The 24,665-nt window shown below is 46.9% G+C and overlaps 1 protein-coding gene and 1 long non-coding RNA gene across 3 annotated transcripts in view; one reads left to right on the forward strand and one right to left on the reverse strand.

Moving 5' to 3' along the window:
• LOC143774306 (uncharacterized) overlaps positions 1–11,706 on the reverse strand; it is a 45,197-nt gene extending 33,491 nt beyond the window's left edge. Inside the window, exon 1 of the mRNA XM_077261754.1 lies at positions 11,558–11,706. Coding sequence (XP_077117869.1) covers positions 11,558–11,609 — 52 coding nt within the window. The 5' untranslated portion in view covers positions 11,610–11,706. The remainder of the gene's footprint in view (positions 1–11,557) is intronic.
• LOC143774307 (uncharacterized) overlaps positions 1–24,665 on the forward strand; it is a 66,705-nt gene that overhangs the window by 9,119 nt on the left and 32,921 nt on the right. The window contains exons 2-3 of one of the 2 annotated variants that reach the window (XR_013215510.1): positions 9,628–9,829; positions 9,940–10,857. This is a non-coding gene — a long non-coding RNA (uncharacterized LOC143774307). The remainder of the gene's footprint in view (positions 1–9,627; positions 9,830–9,939; positions 10,858–24,665) is intronic. The other variant, XR_013215511.1, reaches the window with a different exon arrangement.

Consider the following 24,665-nt stretch of genomic DNA (forward strand, 5'->3'; position numbering starts at 1 on the left):
TGTCTGTACCTGAGCATACCGCAATGCGTTCGTATATCAAGGAGTCTCTGGAGAAGGGGCATATTCGTCCATCCTCTTCCCCTCTTGGTGCGGGATTCTTTTTTGTGGCCAAGAAGGACGGATCTTTGAGACCTTGTATAGACTATCGGCTTCTGAATAAAATCACTGTTAAATTTCAGTATCCTTTGCCTCTGTTGTCGGACTTGTTTGCCCGGATTAAGGGTGCCAAGTGGTTCACCAAGATAGATCTTCGTGGTGCGTACAACCTTGTGCGCATTAAGCAGGTAGATGAATGGAAAACTGCATTTAATACGCCCGAAGGTCATTTTGAGTACTTGGTGATGCCTTTTGGGCTCTCTAATGCCCCTTCAGTGTTTCAGTCCTTTATGCATGATATTTTCCGGAAGTACCTGGATAAATTTATGATCGTTTATCTGGATGATATTCTGTTTTTTTCTGATGATTGGGACTCCCATGTAAAGCAGGTCAGGATGGTGTTTCAGGTTTTGCGTGAGAATGCTTTGTTTGTCAAGGGCTCAAAGTGTCTCTTTGGAGTGCAGAAGGTTCCCTTTTTGGGTTTTATTTTCTCCCCTTCTGCGGTGGAGATGGACCCAGTCAAGGTCCGAGCTATTCATGATTGGACTCAACCCACGTCAGTTAAGAGTCTTCAGAAGTTCTTGGGTTTTGCTAACTTCTACCGTCGTTTTATCGCTAACTTTTCTAGCGTTGTTAAACCTTTGACGGATATGACCAAGAAAGGTTCTGATGTTGCTAACTGGGCTCCTGCAGCCGTGGAAGCTTTCCAAGAGCTGAAGCGCCGGTTTACTTCGGCGCCTGTTTTGTGTCAGCCTGATGTCTCACTTCCCTTTCAGGTTGAAGTGGATGCTTCTGAGATCGGTGCAGGGGCCGTTTTGTTGCAGAGAGATCCTGGTTGCTCTATAATGAGACCATGTGCTTTTTTTTCTAGGAAGTTTTCGCCTGCTGAGCGGAACTATGATGTTGGCAATCGGGAGTTGTTGGCCATGAAGTGGGCATTTGAGGAGTGGCGTCATTGGCTCGAGGGTGCTAAGCATCATGTGGTGGTCTTGACTGATCACAAAAATCTGATGTATCTCGAGTCTGCTAAACGCCTGAATCCTGGACAGGCCCGTTGGTCATTGTTTTTCTCCCGTTTTGACTTTGTGGTCTCGTACCTACCGGGTTCAAAGAATGTGAAGGCTGATGCTCTTTCTAGGAGCTTTGTGCCTGACTCTCCTGGAGTCTCAGAGCCAGCTGGTATTCTTAAAGAGGGAGTTATCTTGTCGGCCATTTCTCCGGATTTGCGACGTGTGTTGCAGAGATTTCAGGCTGGTAGACCTGACTTGTCCACCTGACAGACTGTTTGTTCCTGATAAATGGACCAGCAGAGTCATTTCCGAGGTTCATTCCTCGGTGTTGGCAGGGCATCCGGGGATTTTTGGCACCAGAGATTTGGTGGCTAGGTCCTTTTGGTGGCCTTCCTTGTCACGGGATGTGCGGTCATTTGTGCAGTCCTGTGGGACTTGTGCTCGAGCTAAGCCTTGCTGTTCTCGTGCCAGCGTGTTGCTCTTGTCCTTGCCTGTCCCGAAGAGGCCTTGGACACACATTTCCATGGATTTCATTTCAGATCTACCGGTGTCTCAGGGCATGTCTGTCATCTGGGTGGTATGTGATCGTTTTTCCAAGATGGTCCATTTGGTGTCCTTGCCTAAGCTGCCTTCCTCTTCCGATCTGGTTCCTCTATTCTTTCAGAATGTGGTTCGTTTGCACGGCATTCCTGAGAATATCGTGTCTGACAGAGGATCCCAGTTTGTTTCCAGGTTCTGGCGATCCTTTTGTGCTAAGATGGGCATTGATTTGTCGTTTTCATCTGCCTTTCATCCTCAGACTAATGGCCAAACTGAGCGAACAAATCAGACTCTAGAGGCTTATTTGAGGTGTTTTGTTTCTGCAGATCAGGATGATTGGGTGACCTTCTTGCCATTGGCTGAGTTTGCCCTTAATAATCGGGCTAGTTCCGCTACTTTGGTTTCGCCATTTTTCTGCAACTCTGGTTTTCATCCTCGTTTTTCCTCGGGACATGTTGAGCCCTCTGACTGTCCTGGGGTAGATTCTGTGGTGGATAGGTTGCAGCGGATTTGGAATCATGTGGTGGACAACTTAAAGTTGTCACAGGAGAAGGCTCAGCGTTTTGCCAACCGCCGCCGCGGTGTGGGTCCCCGACTTCGCGTTGGGGATTTGGTGTGGCTGTCTTCTCGGTTTGTTCCTATGAAGGTCTCCTCTCCTAAATTTAAGCCTCGCTTCATCGGTCCTTATAAGATTTTGGAAATCCTTAGTCCAGTGTCCTTTCGCTTGGATCTTCCGGTGTCGTTTGCCATTCACAACGTGTTCCATAGGTCTTTGTTGCGGCGGTACGTTGTGCCGGTGGTTCCTTCTGTTGAACCTCCTGCTCCGGTGTTGGTTGAGGGCGAGTTGGAGTACGTGGTGGAGAAGATCTTGGATTCTCGTCTCTCCAGACGGAGGCTTCAGTATCTTGTCAAGTGGAAGGGCTATGGTCAGGAGGATAATTCCTGGGTGGTCGCCTCTGATGTTCTTGCGGCCAATTTGGTTCGTGCCTTTCACGCTGCTCATCCTGATCGCCCTGGTGGTCTTGGTGAGGGTTCGGTGACCCCTCCTTAAGGGGGGGGTACTGTTGTGAATTGAACTTTTTGGCTCCCTCTTGTGGTCACTAGCGACATGACACTTTGATTTTCTTTCCCCAGCTTGGTACCCACCTGGTTCGTTAGTCCAGGGGTGTTGCTATTTAAACTCCCTGGATTCTCAGTCTGGTGCCTGGCATCGTTGTAATCAGTTCCTTTCTGTTTGCTCCTGTCTGCTGGTCCTGGTTCTTTGCAAAATAAGCTAAGTCCTGCTTCCTTATTTTTTGGTTATTTGCATTGCTCTTATTTTTGTCCAGCTTGTACTAAATGTGATTCCTGATATTGCTGGAAGCTCTAGGGGGCTGATATTCTCCCCCCATGCCGTTAGACGGTTCGGGGGTTCTTGAATATTCAGCGTGGAAATTTTGATAGGGTTTTTGCTGACCGTATAAGTCATCTTCCTATATTCTGCTATTAGTCAGTGGGCCTCTCTTTGCTAAAACCTAGTTCATTCTTACGTTTGTCTTTTCTTCTTACCTCACCGTTATTATTTGTTGGGGGCTTGTATCCAACTTTTGGGGTCTTTTCTCTGGAGGCAAGAAAGGTCTTTTGTTTCCCTTTAGGGTTAGTTAGTTCTCCGGCTGGCGCGAGATGTCTAGAACCAATGTAGGTACGTTCCCCGGCTACTAGTGTTGAGCGATACCGTCCGATACTTGAAAGTATCGGTATCGGAAAGTATCGGCCGATACCGGCAAAGTATCGGATCCAATCCGATACCGATAACCGATACCAATACAAGTCAATGGGACTCAAGTATCGGACGGTATCCCTGATGGTTCCCAGGGTCTGAAGGAGAGGAAACTCTCCTTCAGGCCCTGGGAACCATATTAATGTGTAAAATAAAGAATTAAAATAAAAAATATTGCTATACTCACCTCTCCGACGCAGCCTGGACCTCACCGAGGGAACCGGCAGCGTTGTTTGCTTAAAATGCGCGCTTTTCCTTCCTTCCGTGACGTCACGGCTTCTGATTGGTCGCGTGCCGCCCATGTGGCCGCGACGCGACCAATCACAGCAAGCCGTGACGTAATTTTCAGGTCCTTCTAGGCATTCAGTATTTTAAAATTACGTTCCGGCTTTGTGATTGGTCGCGTCGCGGTCACATGGGCGACGCGACCAATCACAAGCCGTGACGTCACGGGAGGCAGGAGACGCGCGCATTTTAAAATGCGCGCGTGTCCAGCCTCCCGTGACGTCACGGCTTGTGATTGGTCGCGTCGCCCATGTGGCCGCGACGCGACCAATCACAAAGCCGGAACGTAATTTTAAAATACTGAAGGACCTGAAATTACGTCACGGCTTGCTGTGATTGGTTGCGTCGCGGCCACATGGGCGACGCGACCAATCACAAGCCGTGACGTCACGGGAGGCTGGACACGCGCGCATTTTAAAATGCGCGCGTCTCCTGCCTCCCGTGACGTCACGGCTTGTGATTGGTCGCGTCGCCCATGTGACCGCGACGCGACCAATCACAAAGCCGGAACGTAATTTTAAAATACTGAATGCCTAGAAGGACCTGAAAATTGCGTCACGGCTTGCTGTGATTGGTCGCGTCGCGGCCACATGGGCGGCACTCGACCAATCAGAAGCCGTGACGTCACGGAAGGAAGGAAAAGCGCGCATTTTAAGCAAACAACGCTGCCGGTTCCCTCGGTGAGGTCCAGGCTGCGTCGGAGAGGTGAGTATAGCAATATTTTTTATTTTAATTCTTTATTTTACACATTAATGTTGTTTCGATACCGATACCCGATACCACAAAAGTATCGGATCTCGGTATCGGAATTCCAATACAGCAAATATCGGCCGATACCCGATACTTGCGGTATCGGAATGCTCAACACTACCGGCTACTGCTATTTGTTGTGCTAGGATCAGTTATACGGTCAGCCTAGTTACCACTGCCCTATGAGCTGGTTTTTTGTGTGTGCAGACTTGGTAATAACCTCTGAGACCCTCTGCCATTGGGGTCATAACATCCGCCATCTTGTTGTGGTTTTCTGGCTGCTGGTCATTTTCCCCTGGTGCTGGGTTGCCTTGGTCAGGTGATTGTATCACCCGTTACCCAGCACCTGCCTCCTAGTCCTTGCTGGACATCAGTGTTAATCCGCTAGAGTTCTGGCTAGGTGCTTTGATAGCTTTCTGTGTTGGATTTAATGCAGTTCTGGGACCTCTGGTTCTGCTAGCCTTAGTTTCTGTTTCTCAGTTGGTTTCTGCAGCCTTCTCTGTGTTTTCTGTTAGGAGGTGACCTGTTTTTATACCCAGTCCTTAGATCTTTTGGGGACTTCCTTCCCCCTATCTATAGGTCTTCGCTGAGATTAACCTAGGATCGTCGGTGGGTCTATTCGCAAGGAATGGGTCGCCCACTCCACCGTAGGGTATCAGCCTAGTCTCAGTGCAGGGTCAGTTCTCCCCCTTCTATCCTAGTTCTGTGTTGCAGTTCCGTAACACAAATTGCCTCATCTTCAGTGCTGAAGGTTTTTTTGTTATATACCTTATAATAAATTAAGCATAAACTAATAATATCTATGAATCATGGGAGACAATTAAGGGGCTTGGCCAAGATCAGAAGAAGAAGTCCTAATTTCTTCATTAAACAGTACCAAATTTGTCCATAGGAGGCTCTGCTCGGTCCTATTGAATTGAATGAGAATAGTGAGCGCACAGGAGTGGCACTGATTAAGATCAGAAGGTGTAACTAAACCTTTAACTGTTATTTGCTACATTGTACTTAGAGTTGAACAAAAAGATTCACAGAATCCTGGTCAAGTGACCACGTCGGTAGTCCATGGCTCTACAAACCTTCTCTACCAGCCTTCATCCGTGTTGTGTCTTCTGATCAATATACTTGCCATGGCGTCATTGTCGCAGAGCAATGCACACATGACGTCACACTGGCTCTACTAATCAGAAGAGACTTATCCCCCAAGATGAAGTAAACACGAAACGTGCGTCGGGGCCCACGGCTACAGCACAAGTTATGTGTTTGAACTTTCTATTACTATTACCTTGCCACTCATTTTTCCTAAATATCTGTTACACAGGAATTACTCTGAATACTTTTTTGCACAGGAAACATGCTATTTCTCTACATATGGTAGGATTTGCTACCAATGCACCTTTCTACTTTTCGGCTTAATTCTAAGTTGCTGCTAAAATCTGCGGCTACAAATATACTACAGTATATGCACTTTACTGTGGATGCAGATATTAGAAGGTCAAACAATCTTTGATGCATCTGTAATGACATATCAGAGATCACATATGATCTATTGAAATTATTCTTAGCACTACGCACTTTATTTTACTTAACAAGCTTTTTTGAGACAAACTAACAAGTATTATATTGTACGTGTATTTACCTGATTTGAGCAGTAATATAATTATTATAGTGCTTTGGAACAAAGCACTATACTGTTATTCCATCGTGGATAACTTCTTATTATAGTGCTTTGGCACAAAGCACTATACTGTTATTCCATCGTGGTAAACTTCTTATTCTTATTATTCAGTCCGCAGTTAATGCGGCCCGAACCGCTTCACTCACAGACTCCAGTGAGGTGTCATTTCGAAGCCAGCGTCCCCAAGAGGTGTGCTAAGTATTTTTCGTGTCGATCGGATTTGTAGTTTTGGCGCAATTTGCGTTTGAAAAAAGTGTTTCAATGCATTTCAATAGGGACATTTTCCCATACGTTTATAATGGGCCTGATTTCTGAGGCAATTTCTAAAAATAACTGCCAACTGCCACGTGGCTGATTGGCTCATTGATATGCGCAGTCAGACTCAGTTACTATGCCAACGCCTACGAACTCTACCAAGACACAGTTTTGCCAGATAATATCAACTCTTAAAGTGACCCGCCCACCAAATCGGATCCCGAGGTGCGCAGCCCACCAAATCGGACCCAGAGTGGCCCCACCCGCCAAATCGGACCCAGAGTGGCCCCGCCCGCCAAATCGGACCCAGAGTGGCGCCGCCCGCCAAATCGGACCCAGAGTGGCGCCGCCCGCCAAATCGGACCCAGGGTGGCGCCGCCCGCCAAATCGGACCCAGAGTGGCGCCGCCCGCCAAATCGGACCCAGAGTGGCGCCACCCGCCAAATCGGACCCAGAGTGGCGCCGCCCGCCAAATCGGACCCAGAGTGGCGCTGCCCGCCAAATCGGACCGCCTGAGGGGCACCCAAGTGTGAAAGTCTTGCAGGGGCAGCCCTGGCACCATTCCAAAGCACTATCTGTAGTTCCTTCAGGAAATACCCATCTAGTTCTTCTTCTTATTCTTATTCTTATTAGGCTTTTTTCCGCAATTAATGCGGCCCAAACCGTAAAACGCACAGACTCCAGTGAGGTGTCATTTTGAAGCCAGCGTCCACGAGAGGTGTGCTAAGTTATTTTCATGTCGATCGGATTTGTAGTTTTGGCGCAATTTGCATTTGAAAATTGTTTCCCCCTCATTGGAAAGCATTGTTTTCAATGCATTTCAATAGGGATATTTTCCTATATGTTTAAAATGGTCTGGTTTCTGAGGCAATTTCTAAAAATAACTTAACTGTCAAATGCCACCTGGCTGATTAGCTCATTGATATGCGCAGTCAGACACAGTTACTATGCCAACGCCTATCAACTCCACCAGGTCACCGTTTTGTCAGATAATATCAGCTCTTAAAGTGACAGCACAGCACAATTTCAAAGCACTATCTGTAGTCTTATTATTATTACAGTATACAGCGCAGAGCCACGCAGCATATAGCGCAGAGCCGAGCAGTATACAGCGCAGAGACGCGCATTATACAGCACGGAGCCGCGCAGCATACAGCGCAGAGCCGCGCAGCATACAGCGCAGAGCCGCGCAGCATACAGCGCAGAGCCGCGCAGCATACAGCGCAGAGCCGCGCAGCATACAGCGCAGAGCCCCGCAGCATACAGCGCAGAGCCCCGCAGCATACAGCGCAGAGCTCCGCAGCATACAGCGCAGAGCCGTGCAGAGCCGCGCAGCATACAGCGCAGAGCCCCGCAGTATACAGCGCAGAGCCTTGCAGTATACAGCGCAGAGCCACGCAGTATACAGCGCAGAGCCGCGCAGTATACAGCGCAGAGCCGCGCAGCATACAGCGCAGTCAGACCCAGTTACTATGCCAACGCCTATGAACTCTACATGAGTCCAGCACACAAGTGTTGTCAGATAATATCAGCTCTTAAAGTGACAGCACAGCACAATTCCAAAGCACTATCTGTAGTCATATTATAATTATTGCCCCGCCCGCCAAATCGGACCCAGAGTGGCGCTGCCCGCCAAATCGGGCCCAGAGTGGCGCCGCCCGCCAAATTGGGCCCAGAGTGGCGCCGCCCGCCAAATCGGACCCAGAGTGGCGCCGCCCGCCAAATCGGACCCAGAGTGGCGCCGCCTGCCAAATCGGACCCACAGTGGCGCCGCCTGCCAAATCGGACCCGGAGTGGCGCCGCCCGCCAAATCGGACCCGGAGTGGCGCCGCCCGCCAAATCGGACCCGGAGTGGCGCCGCCCGCCAAATCGGACCCGGAGTGGCGCCGCCCGCCAAATCGGACCCGGAGTGGCGCCGCCCGCCAAATCGGACCCGGAGTGGCGCCGCCCGCCAAATCGGACCCGGAGTGGCGCCGCCCGCCAAATCGGACCCGGAGTGGCGCCGCCCGCCAGAGTGGCGCCGCCCGCCAAATCGGACCTGGAGTGGCGCCGCCCGCCAAATCGGACCCAGAGTGGCGCCGCCCGCCAAATCGGACCCAGAGTGGCTACAACTACCAAAACAGCGCCTGAGGGGCACCCAAGTGTGAAAGTCTTGCTGGGGCAACCCGGGCACCATTCCAAAGCACTATCTGTAGTTCCTTCAGGAAATACCCATCTAGTTGATTATGATATCTACCCTGTGAGACCTAAATCATGGGATGTGTAATTTATACATGTACTATCTAAGAACAATAATGCATACCTGCTCTTTGTAGTCTATTTCACACCTTTGTCACTGTGAGAAAAGATTTTATTAGATTTTTGTTGTTTAATAAAGGTAAATAATATTTTAATACTTGGCAGCGGACTTCCCTTTGTCTGTAGGATTAAATATTTATGAAAGTGCCATTCAACTAGGCCTATGGTAATTTTTGGGTTCTTATCAGAAAAGACGCATGGAATAGAGAAGGAGAAGGAGATTTGCATAGCTCTGGTTCTGTGGCCATGGACTACCTACGTGGCCATTGGACTTGGGTCCTGCGGATCTTCTAGCTCAACTCAAGTTGCAATACTTGCTAAAAATGTTTATAGGTTTTCCCTGGCTATACTCACCTTCCGTTTACGCACCTTCATCTGGTTCAACGCTGAGTCTCCACCGCTGCTTTCGGGGTCTATTATTGTTTGCAGTGCTGGCGTCACATTGAAAGCGCTGCAGCCAATCAGTCAGGTGAGCGGCTTGCACCTTCAATCTTTTATTGATTGCAGCACTGTTGACATGACTTCAGCACAGCAGACAATAAAAGACAGGAGCAGCAGCAGAGACTCAGCACTGGACGAGGAGAGCAGTAGTAAAGAACAGGTTGATTTCTTTTTAAAGTAAAGTACAGCTAGGTCATATGGGTTTTCCAAAACTGGAAAAAAAGCCCTCTAAGATATAAAAAAAGGAACCAGGTGTAAAAATGAAAATCTTGAGCTTTGAGATGTGGAGAAGATTCCATGGACTGATAAGTTTCAGATTTTTAGATGGAAGGCAGGATGAACATCACAGAAGAAATGAAAGATGTTTGGACTCTTCACCATGGTCTACAGGCTTCAGTCCAGTGTGGTGGAGGCTGGAAGTAAATGTGGTCATGTGTTATATTTGGAGTTAGTAATTTGTTTTTCATTGAAGGCATCATTAATTAATTAATCACGTTTCCCCCTTGTTCCCTCAACAGCAGCCTACAAACCACAAGGAACTGTGAAGACTAAGGTGGTCTTATCAAACCAAGAAGCTTCTGGTCTTCAGCACAATGGCATGCTCATCATAGAGCTCAGTGTAACTCAATGTCCCCAGCTTCTAAAGAAGAGCTTTGGAGGCATGGTAGTGAATTGAGCTGTCTGGGTCAGGTGCTTCCATGTTGGGAATCAAAATTGAAGGTACAGTAGTTTGAGCTTCTCACCAGCCTTCCTATCGGTTCTAGGTGTTTATCTATTTTGCACTGTGTTTCTATCTCATGTTAACTTGAATTATTCTTCTTCTCCTCCAGTTTCCACCTACCTTGCCTGACTATTTCATGGATTTCCCATGGTATTGCATACCAATTCTTCTTAGCCTCCCATACTGGATCTGTAGTGCCCCAGGGTCCTGGTCGTTGCAGTAATATCGTTATCCTCTAGGGGGGAGTGATGTTACGTTTGAAGGCAATAAAGGAGATCTCTTTACCAGGTAACACATACATACAACACATTCATACTCCAGTGACCCATGGGGAGCTATGCTCCTATTTATTAGGGCACTCTTCACAATTAGGTAAAACTGGTAGTCTGGATAGGAAGTTAGGGAGATGCGATCTGAGCTTTGCTCAGGCAGGTGCTATCTGAGCTCTGCTCAGGTAGTTGGTCCCTGACAGGGGCGGGATCCTGTCAGAGGCCTAGACAGAAGGTCACGGAGCTGCGCCTGCCCCACGTGCGGCAGCTTCCAGAAAGAGACATGAACAGCGAATTGTATTGTAGAGAGGGTGAAGAAGTCTTAGCAAAAGGAGAGGAAACCAGAAGGAGTTCTGCCTTGCACAGGCTGCCTCCCTCTGAGGCGCAGGATCCCGGTAGTTGGAACACCGAGGGAGTAAGGATCTCTACGCTTTGCTCCAGAGACCGGCAGCACAGCTATTTGCACATTACTGATCCGCCCTATACCCAGGAGGCAAGGTGGCACCCACGAGGGGCTGGGGCATGATAGAGTCCCTGTAAAAAGCCTCACACCACCGGTCATACGGGTTTGTCCTATCCTTCCGGGGGACAGAGAGAGACATAACATCTAGAACATCTACAACACCAAGGCACTAGAGGAAGGCTACTGATTTCCACCTGGATAAGGGGACTCTGGATTTGCCTCCAAACCGGCCGGACTCTGCCTGCCCTGTGATCTGGTGCTCTGGACTGTGGATGCTGAAGTCTACATTAAAAAGGTAAAGAAACTGCAACCTTGTGTCCTCGTTCTTCACTGCGCCTTACACCATCTACCATCTACTCACTGGGAAGCCCTGGGGACATACTTCACCTGTGGGAAGGTATACCATCTAGCTGCCATAACATCACCCCAGCGGACCCCTTAGCAGCGTCGGTCACCCTGACCGAATACCACAGGTGGCGTCACGAACATATCCCTTTAAAGACCTTTCCCCTTTTACAATGGACCTCCCGAGGGCCATGGACCAGGTCAGCCACCGTGACATCCCCCTTGAGAACCGAAGGGCCCGGTACCGAGTACCCCTAGCCCTTGGGGGCGCTCCAGATCCCTGTCTGGGACCTCATGATACCACATCATTAGATACTTCGAGGTATCTGACCATGTTGGCTTATTCTCATCATACCATCCCTCACTGGTGTAGTCATGCAATCTCTTTCTGCTGCTTTGTCATTCGCAAAGTACCTCCAATCTATCCCACCAAAGCCATTTGCGTATTTTGACCAAACTGCAGTCAAGTGAAAGTGGTGCTAGCGTAAATTGTTTCTTTCCCCTGGAATTATAGAAACTTTGCATGTAGTCTTAATCAGAAATATCTGTTTTGTGTACGCAGTTTCTATGCAGACTTAAGTGTCAAGATTAAAAAATGTAAAACAAAATGATCATAAATAGGCAGAATAGAAATATAGCCGGAGACTTACCGGATATCACAGCAAAGAGGGAGAGGAGAACCATTTTGGTTGCCATCTTCATAGTAAACCTTATAAGCAGGACCTGTGAGATGTCTATGTTTCCAGGTTAATCTCCAGAATGAAGAGAAACTTTACACTTAAATGACATAGAAACAAGATAGGAGGATAATATTCATTTATAATGAGCTTATGCAAATGAAGGATCAAAGGCTAAGAAGGAAAGATTGTGAAAAGTCCCTATTTCCTTCAATTAACATTTATGTTTTTAGTTTAGTGAAAAGCACGTTCGTGGTGCTGCCAGAAAGTTCCTGGGACTTCAGAGTCAATCAAGTCAGTTCACCTCACTGATGTCAACATGAGGACTGTGGGAAAAGTCCTAAAGCAGTTCTTGCTAACTTCATCAATTCAACAGAAATTTCCTATTTTTTTAAATAAAAAATTCAATTTTGATTTAATAAAATTATAAATTTTTTTAACATTTTTTAAAATTTATTTTGACATCTATACAAGTCATTATACAGGAAAAAAATGTTTCTTAACCTTTTTTCCCCTGTAAAATGCAATTTATTGACGGTTTGAAATGCTTTATTGTCAGTCCTTTAGTGATGAGCGAGCAATCTCGTCACTAGCCGTTACTAGCTCGAGCATCAGTGTGCTCAGGTTGCTAGTTACTCAGCAAATATTTTTTAATCCCTTTTCCCCCAAGGGTGGTTTCCATGTTAATGTCCGGGCCAATTTTTACAATTCTGACCACTGTCCCTTTATGAGATAATAACTCTGGAACTCTTGCATGGATCCCACCCGGTGATTCTGACATTGTTTTCTCGTGACATATTGTACTTTATAGTAGTGGTAAACTTTATTTGATTTAACTTGTGTTTATTTGTGAAAAAAACAGAAATTTGGCAAAAATTTTGAAAATTTCGCAATTTTCCAAATTTTAATTTTCATGCCCTTAAATTACATAGATATATCACACAAAATACTTAATAAGTAACATTTCCCACATGTCTACTTTACATCAGCACAATTTTGGAACCAATTCTTTTTTTGTTAGGGAGTTATAAGGGTTAACAGTTGACCAGCGATTTCTCATTTTTACAACACCATTTTTTTTAGGGACCACATCACATTTGAAGTCACTTTGAGGGGTCTGTATGATGGAAAATACCCAAAAGTGACACCATTCTAAAAACTGCACCCCTCAAGGTGCTCAAAACCACATTCAAAAAGTTTATTAACCCTTCAGGTGTTTCACAGGAATTTTTGGAATGTTTTTAAAAAAATGAACATTTAACTTTTTTTTCACAAAAAATTAAATTCAGATCCAATTTGTTTAATTTTACAAAGGGTAACAGGAGAAATTGGACCCCAAAAGTTGTTGTACAATTTGTACTGAGTACGCTGATACCAAGTGCTTCACAGAAGTTTATAATGCAGAGCCGTGAAAATAAAAAATCACAACTTTTTCCACAAAAATGATCTTTTTGTCTCCAATTTTTTATTTTTCCAAGGGCAACAGGAGAAATTGACCCCAAAAGTTGTTGTGCAATTTGTCTTGAGCACGCTGATACCCCATATGTGGGGTAAACCACTGTTTGGGTGCATGGCTAAGCTTGGAAGGGAAGGAGTGCTGTTTGACTTTTTCAACGCAATTGGCTGGAATTGAGATCGGACGTCATGTCACATTTGGAGAGCCCCTGATGTGCCTAAACAGTATATATATATATATATATATATATATATATATATATATATATATATATACAGTACAGACCAAAAGTTTGGACACACCTTCTCATTTGAAGATTTTTCTGTATATTCATGACTATGAAAGTTGTACATTCACACTGAAGGCATCAAAACTATGAATTAACACATGTGGAATTGTATACTTAACAAAAAAGTGCGAAACAACTGAAATTATGTCTTATATTCTAGGTTCTTCAAAGTAGCCACCTTTTGCTTTGATGACTACTTTGCACACTCTTGGCATTCTCTTGATGAGCTTCAAGAGGTAGTCACCAGGAATGATCTTCCAACAATCTTGAAGGAGTTCCCAGAGATGCTTAGCACTTGTTGGCCATTTTGCCTTCACTCTGCGGTCCAGCTCACCCCAAACCATCTAGATTGGGTTCAGCTCTGGTGGCTGTGGAGGCCAGGTCATCTGGCGTAGCACCCCATCACTCTCCTTCTTGGTCAAATAACCCTTACACAGCCTGGAGGTGTGTTTGGGGTCATTGTCCTGTTGAAAAATAAATGATGGTCCAACTAAACGCAAACCGGATGGAATAGCATGCCGCTGCAAGATGCTTTGGTAGCCATGCTGGTACAGTATACCTTCAGTTTTGAATAAATCCCCAACAGTGTCACCAGCAAAGCACCCCCACACCATCACACCTCCTCCTCCATGCTTCACGGTGGGAACCAGGCATGTAGAGTCCATCCGTTCACCTTTTCTGCGTCGCACAAAGACACGGTGGTTGGAACCAAAGATCTCAAATTTGGACTCATCAGACCAAAGCACAGGTTTCCACTGGTCTAATGTCCATTCCTTGTGTTCTTTAGCCCAAACAAGTCTCTTCTGCTTGTTGCCTGTCCTTAGCAGTGGTTTCCTAGCAGCTATTTTACCATGAAGGCTTGCTGCACAAAGTCTCCTCTTAGCAGTTGTTGTAGAGATGTGTCTGCTGCTAGACCTCTGTGTGGCATTGACCTGGTCTCTAATCTGAGCTGCTGTTAACCTGCGATTTCTGAGGCTGGTGACTCGGATAAACTTATCCTCAGAAGCAGAGGTGACTCTTGGTCTTCCTTTCCTGGGGCGGACCTCATGTGAGACAGTTTCTTTGCAGCGCTTGATGGTTTTTGCCACTGCACTTGGGGACACTTTCAAAGTTTTCCCAACTTTTCAGACTGACTGACCTTCATTTCTTAAAGTAATGATGGCCACTCGTTTTTCTTTACTTAGCTGCTTTTTTCTTGCCATAATACAAATTCTAACAGTCTATTCAGTAGGACTATCAGCTGTGTGTCCACCAGACTTCTGCACAACACAACTGATAGTCCCAACACCATTTATAAGGCAAGAAATCCCACTTATTAAACCTGACAGGGCACAACTGTGAAGTGAAAACCATTTCCAGTGACTACCTCCTGAAACTCATCAAAAGAATGCCAAGAGTGTGCAAAGCAGTCATCAAAACAAAAGGCGGCTACTTTGAAGAACCTAGAATATAAGACATCATTTCAGTTGTTTCACACTTTTTTGTTAAATATATAATTCCACATGTGTTAATTCATAGTTTTGATGCCTTCAGTGTGACTGTACAATTTTCATAGTCATGAAAATACAGAAAAATCATATATATATATATATATATACAGCCCAGCAGAAGCCCCTCGTATATATACAGACCAGCAGAAGCCTCTCATACATATACAGTCCAGCAGAAACCTCTCTTACATATACAGCCCAGCAGAAGCCCCTCATACATATACAGCCCAGCAGAAGCCTCTCATATATATACAGCCCAGCAGAAGCCTCTCATACATATACAGCCCAGCAGAAACCTCTCTTACATATACAGCCCAGCAGAAGCCCCTCATACATATACAGCCCCGCAGAAGCCCCTCATATATATACAGCCCAGCAGAAGCCTCTCATATATATACAGCCCAGCAGAAGCCTCTCATACATATACAGCCCAGCAGAAGCCCCTCATATATATACAGCCCAGCAGAAACCTCTCATATATACACAGCCCGGCAGAAGCCTCTCATACATATACTGCACGGCAGAAGTCTCTCATACATATACAGCCTAGCAGAAGCATCTCATATATATATATACAGCCCAGCAGAAGCCCCTTATATATATACAGCCCAGCAAAAGCCTCTCATATATATACAGCCCAGCAGAAGCCTCTCATACATATACAGCCCAGCAGAAGCCCCTCATATATATACAGTCCAGCAGAAGCCCCTCATACATATACAGCCCAGGAGAAGCCCCTCATATATATACAGCCCAGCAGAAGCCTCTCATACATATACAGCCCAGCAGAAGCCCCTCATATATATACAGTCCAGCAGAAGCCCCTCATATATATACAGCCCAGGAGAAGCCTCTCATACATATACAGCCCAGGAGAAGCCTCTCATACATATACAGCCCAGCAGAAGCCCCTCATATATATACAGTCCAGCAGAAGCCCCTCATACATATACAGCCCAGCAGAAGCCTCTCATACATATACAGCCCAGCAGAAGCCCCTCATATATATACAGCCCAGCAGAAGCCTCTCATAAATATACAACCCAGCAGAAGCCTCTCATACATATACAGCCCAGCAGAAGCCCCTCATATATATACAGCCCAGCAGAAGCCTCTCATACATATACAGCCCAGCAGAAGCCCCTCATATATATACAGTCCAGCAGAAGCCTCTCATACATATACAGCCCAGCAGAAGCCTCTCATATATATACAGCCCAGCAGAAGCCCCTCATACATATACAGCCCAGGAGAAGCCTCTCATACATATACAGCCCAGGAGAAGCCTCTCATACATATACAGTCCAGCAGAAGCCCCTCATATATATACAGTCCAGCAGAAGCCCCTCATACATATACAACCCAGCAGAAGCCTCTCATACATATACAGCCCAGCAGAAGCCCCTCATATATATACAGTCCAGCAGAAGCCCCTCATACATATACAGCCCAGGAGAAGCCCCTCACATATATACAGCCCAGCAGAAGCCTCTCATATATATACAGCCCAGCAGAAGCCCCTTATATATATACAGCCCAGGAGAAGCCTCTCATAAATATACAGCCCAGGAGAAGCCTCTCATATATGTACAGCCCAGGAGAAGCCTCTCATACATATACAGCCCAGCAGAAGCCCCTCATATATATACAGTCCAGCAGAAGCCTCTCATACATATACAGCCCAGCAGAAGCCCCTTATATATATACAGCCCAGCAGAAGCCTCTCATACATATACAGCCCAGCAGAAGCCCCTCATATATATACAGCCCAGCAGAAGCCCCTCATATATATACAGCCCAGCAGAAGCCCCTCATATATATACAGCCCAGCAGCAGCCCCTCATATATATACAGCCCAGCAGAAGCCCCTCATATATATACAGCCCAGCAGAAGCCTCTCATATATATACAGCCCAGCAGAAGCCCCTCATATATATACAGCCCAGCAGAAGCCTCTCATACATATACAGCCCAGCAGAAGCCCCTCATATATATACAGCCCAGCAGAAGCCCCTCATATATATACAGCCCAGCAGCAGCACCTCATATATATACAGCCCAGCAGAAGCCCCTCATATATATACAGCCCAGCAGAAGCCTCTCATATATATACAGCCCAGCAGAAGCCCCTCATATATATACAGCCCAGCAGAAGCCTCTCATACATATACAGCCCAGCAGAAGCCCCTCATATATATACAGCCCAGCAGAAGCCTCTCATACATATACAGCCCAGCAGAAGCCCCTCATATATATACAGCCCAGCAGAAGCCCCTCATATATATACAGCCCAGCAGAAGCCTCTCATACATATACAGCCCAGCAGAAGCCCCTCATACATATGCAGCCCAGCAGAAACCTCTGACATATATATACAGTCCAGCAGAAGCCTCTCATATATATACAGCCCAGCAGGAGCCTCCATATATATACAGCCCAGCAGAAGCCCCTCATATATATACAGCCCAGCAGAAGCCTCTCATATATATACAGCCCAGCAGAAGCCCCTCATATATATACAGCCCAGCAGAAGCCTCTCATACATATACAGCCCAGCAGAAGCCTCTCATACATATACAGCCCAGCAGAAGCCTCTCATACATATACAGCCCAGCAGAAGCCCCTCATATATATACAGTCCAGCAGAAGCCCCTCATACATATACAGCCCAGGAGAAGCCCCTCATATATATACAGCCCAGCAGAAGCCCCTCATATATATACAGCCCAGCAGAAGCCCCTCATATATATACAGCCCAGCAGCAGCCCCTCATATATATACAGCCCAGCAGAAGCCCCTCATATATATACAGCCCAGCAGAAGCCTCTCATATATATACAGCCCAGCAGAAGCCCCTCATATATATACAGCCCAGCAGAAGCCTCTCATACATATACAGCCCAGCAGAAGCCCCTCATATATATATACAGCCCAGCAGAAGCCCCTCATATATATACAGCCCAGCAGAAGCCTCTCATACATATACAGCCCAGCAGAAGCCCCTCATATATATACAGCCCAGCAGAAGCCCCTCATATATATGCAGCCCAGCAGAAGCCTCTCATACATATACAGCCCTGCAGAAGCCCCTCATACATATGCAGCCCAGCAGAAACCTCTGACATATATATACAGCCCAGCAGAAGCCCTTCATATATATACAGCCCAGCAGAAGCCTCTCATACATATACAGCCCAGCAGAAGCCTCTCATAAATATACAGCCCAGCAGAAGCCCCTCATATATATACAGCCCAGCAGAAGCCCCTCATATATGTACAGCCCAGGAGAATCCTCTCATACATATACAGCCCAGCAGAAGCCCCTCATATATATACAGTCCAGCAGAAGCCCCTCATACATATACAGCCCAGCAGAAGCCTCTCATACATATACAGCCCAGCAGAAGCCCCTCATATATATACAGCCCAGCAGAAGCCCCTCATATATATACAGCCCAGCAGAAGCCCCTCATATATATACAGCCCAGCAGCAGCCCCTCATATATATACAGCCCAGCAGAAGCCCCTCATATATATACAGCCCAGCAGAAGCCTCTCATATATATACAGCCCAGCAGAAGCCCCTCATATATATACAGCCCAGCAGAAGCCTCTCATACATATACAGCCCAGCAGAAGCCCCTCATATATATACAGCCCAGCAGAAGCCCCTCATATATATACAGCCCAGCAGCAGCCCCTCATATATATACAGCCCAGCAGAAGCCCCTCATATATATACAGCCCAGCAGAAGCCTCTCATATATATACAGCCCAGCAGAAGCCCCTCATATATATACAGCCCAGCAGAAGCCTCTCATACATATACAGCCCAGCAGAAGCCCCTCATATATATACAGCCCAGCAGAAGCCTCTCATACATATGCAGCCCAGCAGAAGCCCCTCATATATATACAGCCCAGCAGAAGCCTCTCATACATATACAGTCCAGCAGAAACCTCTCATACATATACAGCCCAGCAGAAGCCTCTCATACATATGCAGCCCAGCAGAAGCCCCTCATATATATACAGCCCAGCAGAAGCCTCTCATACATATACAGCCCAGCAGAAGCCCCTCATATATATACAGCCCAGCAGAAGCCTCTCATACATATGCAGCCCAGCAGAAGCCCCTCATATATATACAGCCCAGCAGAAGCCTCTCATACATATACAGTCCAGCAGAAACCTCTCATACATATACAGCCCAGCAGAAGCCTCTCATACATATACAGCCCAGCAGAAGCCCCTCATATATATACAGCCCAGCAGAAGCCTCTCATACATATGCAGCCCAGCAGAAGCCCCTCATATATATACAGCCCAGCAGAAGCCTCTCATACATATACAGCCCAGCAGAAGCCTCTCATACATATACAGCCCTGCAGAAGCCCCTCATACATATGCAGCCCAGCAGAAACCTCTGACATATATATACAGCCCAGCAGAAGCCCCTCATATATATACAGCCCAGCAGAAGCCCCTCATATATATACAGTCCAGCAGAAGCCTCTCTTATATATACAGCCCAGCAGAAGCCTCTGACATATACATCCCAGCAGCAGTGTTTGATATAGACAGCTCAAACTTCTACAATATACATAGATACATATGTACATATTTTAATCTTTAACGCCCTTTCAGGACTTCAAGGGTTGACAACGTCAGATATACTGCGTGAATTGGACGTTAGTGACATCATTAGTGATTTTGCAGCATACAAATCAAGGAAAGTGCCTGGATTGTAAAAAATGAATGATTTTATTTAAATTACTCTGCGTAAATGATTTTTGTAAATAAACTTGTGTTTGTTTCATTTTGTGTTTTTGCATTACATATTGCAACGCCTTGAAAAATGGGCCTCCCTCCAAAATGGGCCATGGGCCACCCACCTCTTAAATCCGGCCCTGAAAAGAGTTCAGCTTCAAAACACACACAAAAAAAAATTGGTTTCAAATAGCATTGCTATATTGATACTGCAGTCTTATACGTCCATCTGTAGTGGGCACTTTTTGCTGGCATTTTAATACTGTCTGCATCGATTCTCAACAGGGATATATCGTAAGTAATTTAAAATGGGCCAGGCGTGTGGTAAGGGATGGGGAAGTGGACGTGATGCTGATGGTGAGAGCAGAGGCCGTGGGCAAGATGAAATTGTGCCTGCCATGGGAGCACAACAAACACACACATACTGATCTAACTTCTTGTCCCACTTTGTAGGAGAGCGTGGAACACCACTCTTGAAGCCAGACCAGTGTGAAGATGCTGTTGGTAGAGAGGAGCGAATATTTCAATATTCGGTTTGGCTCACGATCACCAAATTTGCAATATTCGCCGATTTAATCGTCGATTAAATCGCCGAATAAAGCCGAACATACACAGCACAAAAGCCGGTGTTTCCCAAGCTGTGTGACACCTTGGGAAACACTGGCGTAGCGCTTCCAATCGGCAACAAAATCATCCCCAGTGGTCCAGTGGTCAGAAGACAGCGTGAGCGCTCAGCTGTGTTCGGAGGTATAAAGTTTACCTCCGGTCACTGGTGTCAGCTGATGGGACAACTGCTCCCATCATCCGACACCTGCTGCCGCTAATAACAATGACACCAGGAGCAGATGATGGGTGTATTCATCAGCCGCTCCTGCGCAGTAAATAAACAATTTAAAAAAAACCCTACTTGGACTCCCCCCTATTTTTGATAACCAGCCAGGCAAAATTCACAGCTGGGGACTGCAACCCTCAGCTGTCAGCGTTAGCACGGTTGATTATCAAGAATAGAGGGGTCCCCATGCTGTTAAATAAATAATAAAAAACAAACAGTGTGAGGTCACACCCATATTTGAAAACCAACATTACTGAAAGCAGACAGCTGGGGCTGGAATTCTCAGGCTGGTAAGGGGCCGTGGATATTGACCCCCCCAGCCTAAAAATAGCAGCCCGCAGCTGACCAGAAAAGGTACATCTATTAGATGCACCAATTCTGTCGCTTTTACCATCTCTTCCCACTTGCCCTGTAGCGGTGGTAAGTGGGGTTCATATTTGTGGGGTTGATGTCACCTTTGTATTGTCAGGTGACATCAAGCCCTGAGGTAGTTGGAGCGCCCCCACTGCCGCAGGGCCGAGGGGCACCCGGTGCCGGGCCTCTGTGTCTCGGTTCTGGGGTTGTCACGGTGGCTAGGCCCGGTCCGTGACTCTGCTGAGGGGCGTCCAGTGAAAGTTGCCAATGTGCAGATGTTGTGTTGTGGTGTAGGTCGCTGTGAATAACGAGGACACCAGGTTGCAGTCTCTTTACCTCTTTACTGAAGGCTTCAGGATCCTCAGGCCAGAATACGGTCAACCGGGCTACCTGAGTCCGGCCGGTCCGATGGCACCTCCAGAGTTCCCTTTGCAGGTGGAAATCTGTGCCTACCTTCTAGCGCTTGTGTGTTGCAGTCCTTCCCTGCTGTGCTTACGGGATAGTCCTCACAACTGTTGTGTCTGTTTCTGAAGTTCCCTCACAACTCGATTATGATGTTCTTCTTCGTCCCCCAGATGATATGGCTAGGACGCACCCGTATGACGGGTGGGCTCGGAGGTCTTCCGGGACCCTAGAGTCGCACCTCTCCAAATGCTGCCCCCTGTGTCTGCTTAGGTGATGTTGGGTGAGACAGCCCGCCTATAACTGACTGTCCTGCCGTAGGTTTGAAGTAAGGCCTGGAGCTCAATACTTCCTCGGCGTTTCCGGCCATCGGCTGCGCGCCTCAGTAGGATGTTGCCTCGTCTTACAGCATGACTCCTACTGGTGTTTCTCCTTGTTGCATTGATCTCGTTTCTCACTCAGCACAATAAACCTCGCTTCTTGTCCTTTCTTGGGGTACCGCCGCGATGAAGTGCAGGCGCGGTCCCGTAACGTTCTTTCTGTTCGCTAGGCCTCTGTCAGGATCCCACCCCTGACAGGGACCCCCCTGAATCTTCCCCTGCAACACCCTCTGCCACAGGATGTTGCCTGGTTCCAACCCAGTCAGCTTCTCTCTAACTTCCTATCTAACCCCCAGTTTTACCAGACTGTGAGGAGTGGCCTAATACATAGCACCCTTAGCTCCCCCTGGAGGCCAGACTGTGAAGTGTATTGGTGTCTGTGATACCTGGTCAGGTGAACTCCTTCAGTGCCATCAGACGTACCATAGCCCCCCTTAGCGGCGGAGCATCAGTACTGCAACGACCAGGACTCTGGGGCGCTGCACTCCCTCCCGGTTAAATCCAGTACTCCTGGACTGGGAAGAAAACAACAATACATGTCAGCAAAAAGACATACAATTTTGAAATACAATAACAAGTAAACTTTAACAAGGCTTCCCTTTATGGGAGGTGAGGACTCTTGAACGTTACAAACATGGTTAAATATTTTAAATAACATACTATAAATAACTTCTCTTACCCAACCGGGTATTCTACTTAGTGCAATTTCTGAACAATAATTTAACGTTGCCTTTAAGGACGTACACACTGAATCCACTAAAGACCTTCTTATAAAACACTATAAGGCTAATCAACTTTTCTTCATTTTCCACTTTTACATCTGCAGGACCGCCTGTCTATCTGCCCCAGGCCTACTGCCTCTCGCTCTGTTGCAGGACCCCCCCATCTCTCATCCGGGCCTACTGCCTTTCTGCTACTATACACAGTATAGAACTTATCATCCTTCTCTCAGTTCAAGATCACCGAGCCATCTCTGTATGGCTCCCAGGAGGACTCGCCGCCTAACCCCGTATGGGTTCACTTCCTGTCCTCATTCTCTAACACATTACTAAACATTTATTACAATCAACTGACTGACTACATATAACTTTTACATGTAAGCATTACTACTACTTCTTGTAAGGCATTATTATACTTCAAGTGCTTTTGGTGAACGTTCTCTTTAAGAGAGAACCAAGTTTCTATGAGGTAGTGCAACGTCTCAAGCTGCAAGTTCGTATTCAGCAAGGACTCCAGTGCTGTTTCCAAGAGCAGTTTCTTCGCAAAGAGTCCTTTTCTTTGTAAAACCAGTAGAGGGCACCTTTAAGAAGGTGCCAACTGTTTAAAATAAGTTTGTAATCATGCAGTGTTCATGATCCAGCAGTTCTTTTCAACAATGATGAATGAGAAACAAATGCAAAAAGGCAAAAATAGGGATCCCGGGTAAACTAAGGGATCCCTTTAAGAGTTAACCCTAATCGGGTTGTAGCAGCAAGAAGACACATAGAAGGACGGACAGTTAACTATATATAGTTTGCAAAGCACTTTAAAGTTTCATAGTAAATTGCAAGACATCAGCCGGTAGTGGACATCTTCTGACCGTGGCGGCTTCGGTCCCTGGTCTCCGGCTGATGCGGTGTCAGTATTGGTGGTTGGTCTCTCGGGTGCAGTCAGTTCACCCGGTGTCTGGATTCGAAGGCTAACCCTGGCTGCTAGCTCGGTAGCCGCAATAAGGCGCACTGTGGCGATAGTAACAAGGTCTGTCAAGTCCGGATCAGTCATGGTCGGGGTAACAGGTGACACCTCCTCAGGCCCACATCGTTGGAAGTTCTGAGAGCACCACCCTTGTGCACTCCGGTGGCGGGTGTAAGTCACCTGATCCCCCCTTTGCAGTAATGGGTCACCATATTGGTTGCGGAAGGGAGTCTTCACATTGTAACTGGTAACGAAGACGTCAGTCGGTAGTCCCGGTTCCTGTATGGAGCCCCAACCCCGTTTCGGGTGAAAGGCCAGCACAGTTCCCCGCTTTACCACGTCTTTCCTGCCGTGCGCAGGCTTTGGGTGTTTCACTGTTGGCGCGTCAGTTTGTTCTGTCTCTTTTCGGTTTTTCCAGTGTAGGATCAGGCATCGCTTATACTGTTCCCAAGTGAGCACAGCAAGGGTGAGGCCTTCCTCCCGATCTCCATCTGGCCCAATCCGGGGGGTATTCCACTGGAAGATCACCCCGTCCGAGCTCACGTCTAGGGGTTCCCTGTCATGATCTCCATGGCCAGAGAACTAGCATAAGCCTCTATAGGAACAAGCTCTTGGAAGATGTAACTGTACTGACCATGAACTAAACCTACCGCATCATCTAGAAGTAGCCAGGTAGCATGTCCTACTTTTTATCCCTATATGCCCAGCGCCGGCCGGAGAACTAAATAATGCTAGCAGAGGGAAATATAAGACCTGACTCACCTCTAGAGAAATGCCCAAAAGGAGACAGAAGCCCCCCACATATATTGGCGGTGATATGAGATGAAACAACAAACGCAGCAGGAAAATAGTTTTAGCAAATTTGAGGTCCGCTTTCTAGATAGCAGAAGACAGAAAGCATACTTTCATGGTCAGTAGAAAACCCTAACAAAACACATCCAGAAATTACTTTAGGACTCTGGCATTAACTCATAATACCAGAGTGGCAATTCCTGATCAACAAGAGCTTTCCAGACACAGTAACGAAACTGCAGCTGTGAACTGGAACCAAAATACAAAAACAAAACATGGACGAATGTCCAACTTATCTAGTAGATGTCTGGGAGCAGGAACAAGCACAGAGAGGCTTCTGATAACATTGTTGACCGGCAAGCATCTAACAGAGAAGCCAGGTTATATAGCGACACCCAGATCTAATCAGAACAGGTGAACAGGGAAGATGATGTCACAAGTTCAATTCCACCAGTAGCCACCGGGGGAGCCCAGAATCCAAATTCACAACAGTTCCCCCATCCTGGTGGGTAGCGGAGGCACCAGCTTCCCCATCATGTCGGGAGTCAGCACCACCCACTCCACTGAGAGGAAGCGGTTATTGTCAGAGTGAGGAGCGATCGCGGGAGCGGGATCGGTCAGGGGAGCAGGGTTGGTCGGGGGA

Source organism: Ranitomeya variabilis, chromosome 5 (assembly GCF_051348905.1).
Source record: "Ranitomeya variabilis isolate aRanVar5 chromosome 5, aRanVar5.hap1, whole genome shotgun sequence".
Taxonomy (NCBI): Eukaryota; Metazoa; Chordata; class Amphibia; order Anura; family Dendrobatidae; genus Ranitomeya; species Ranitomeya variabilis.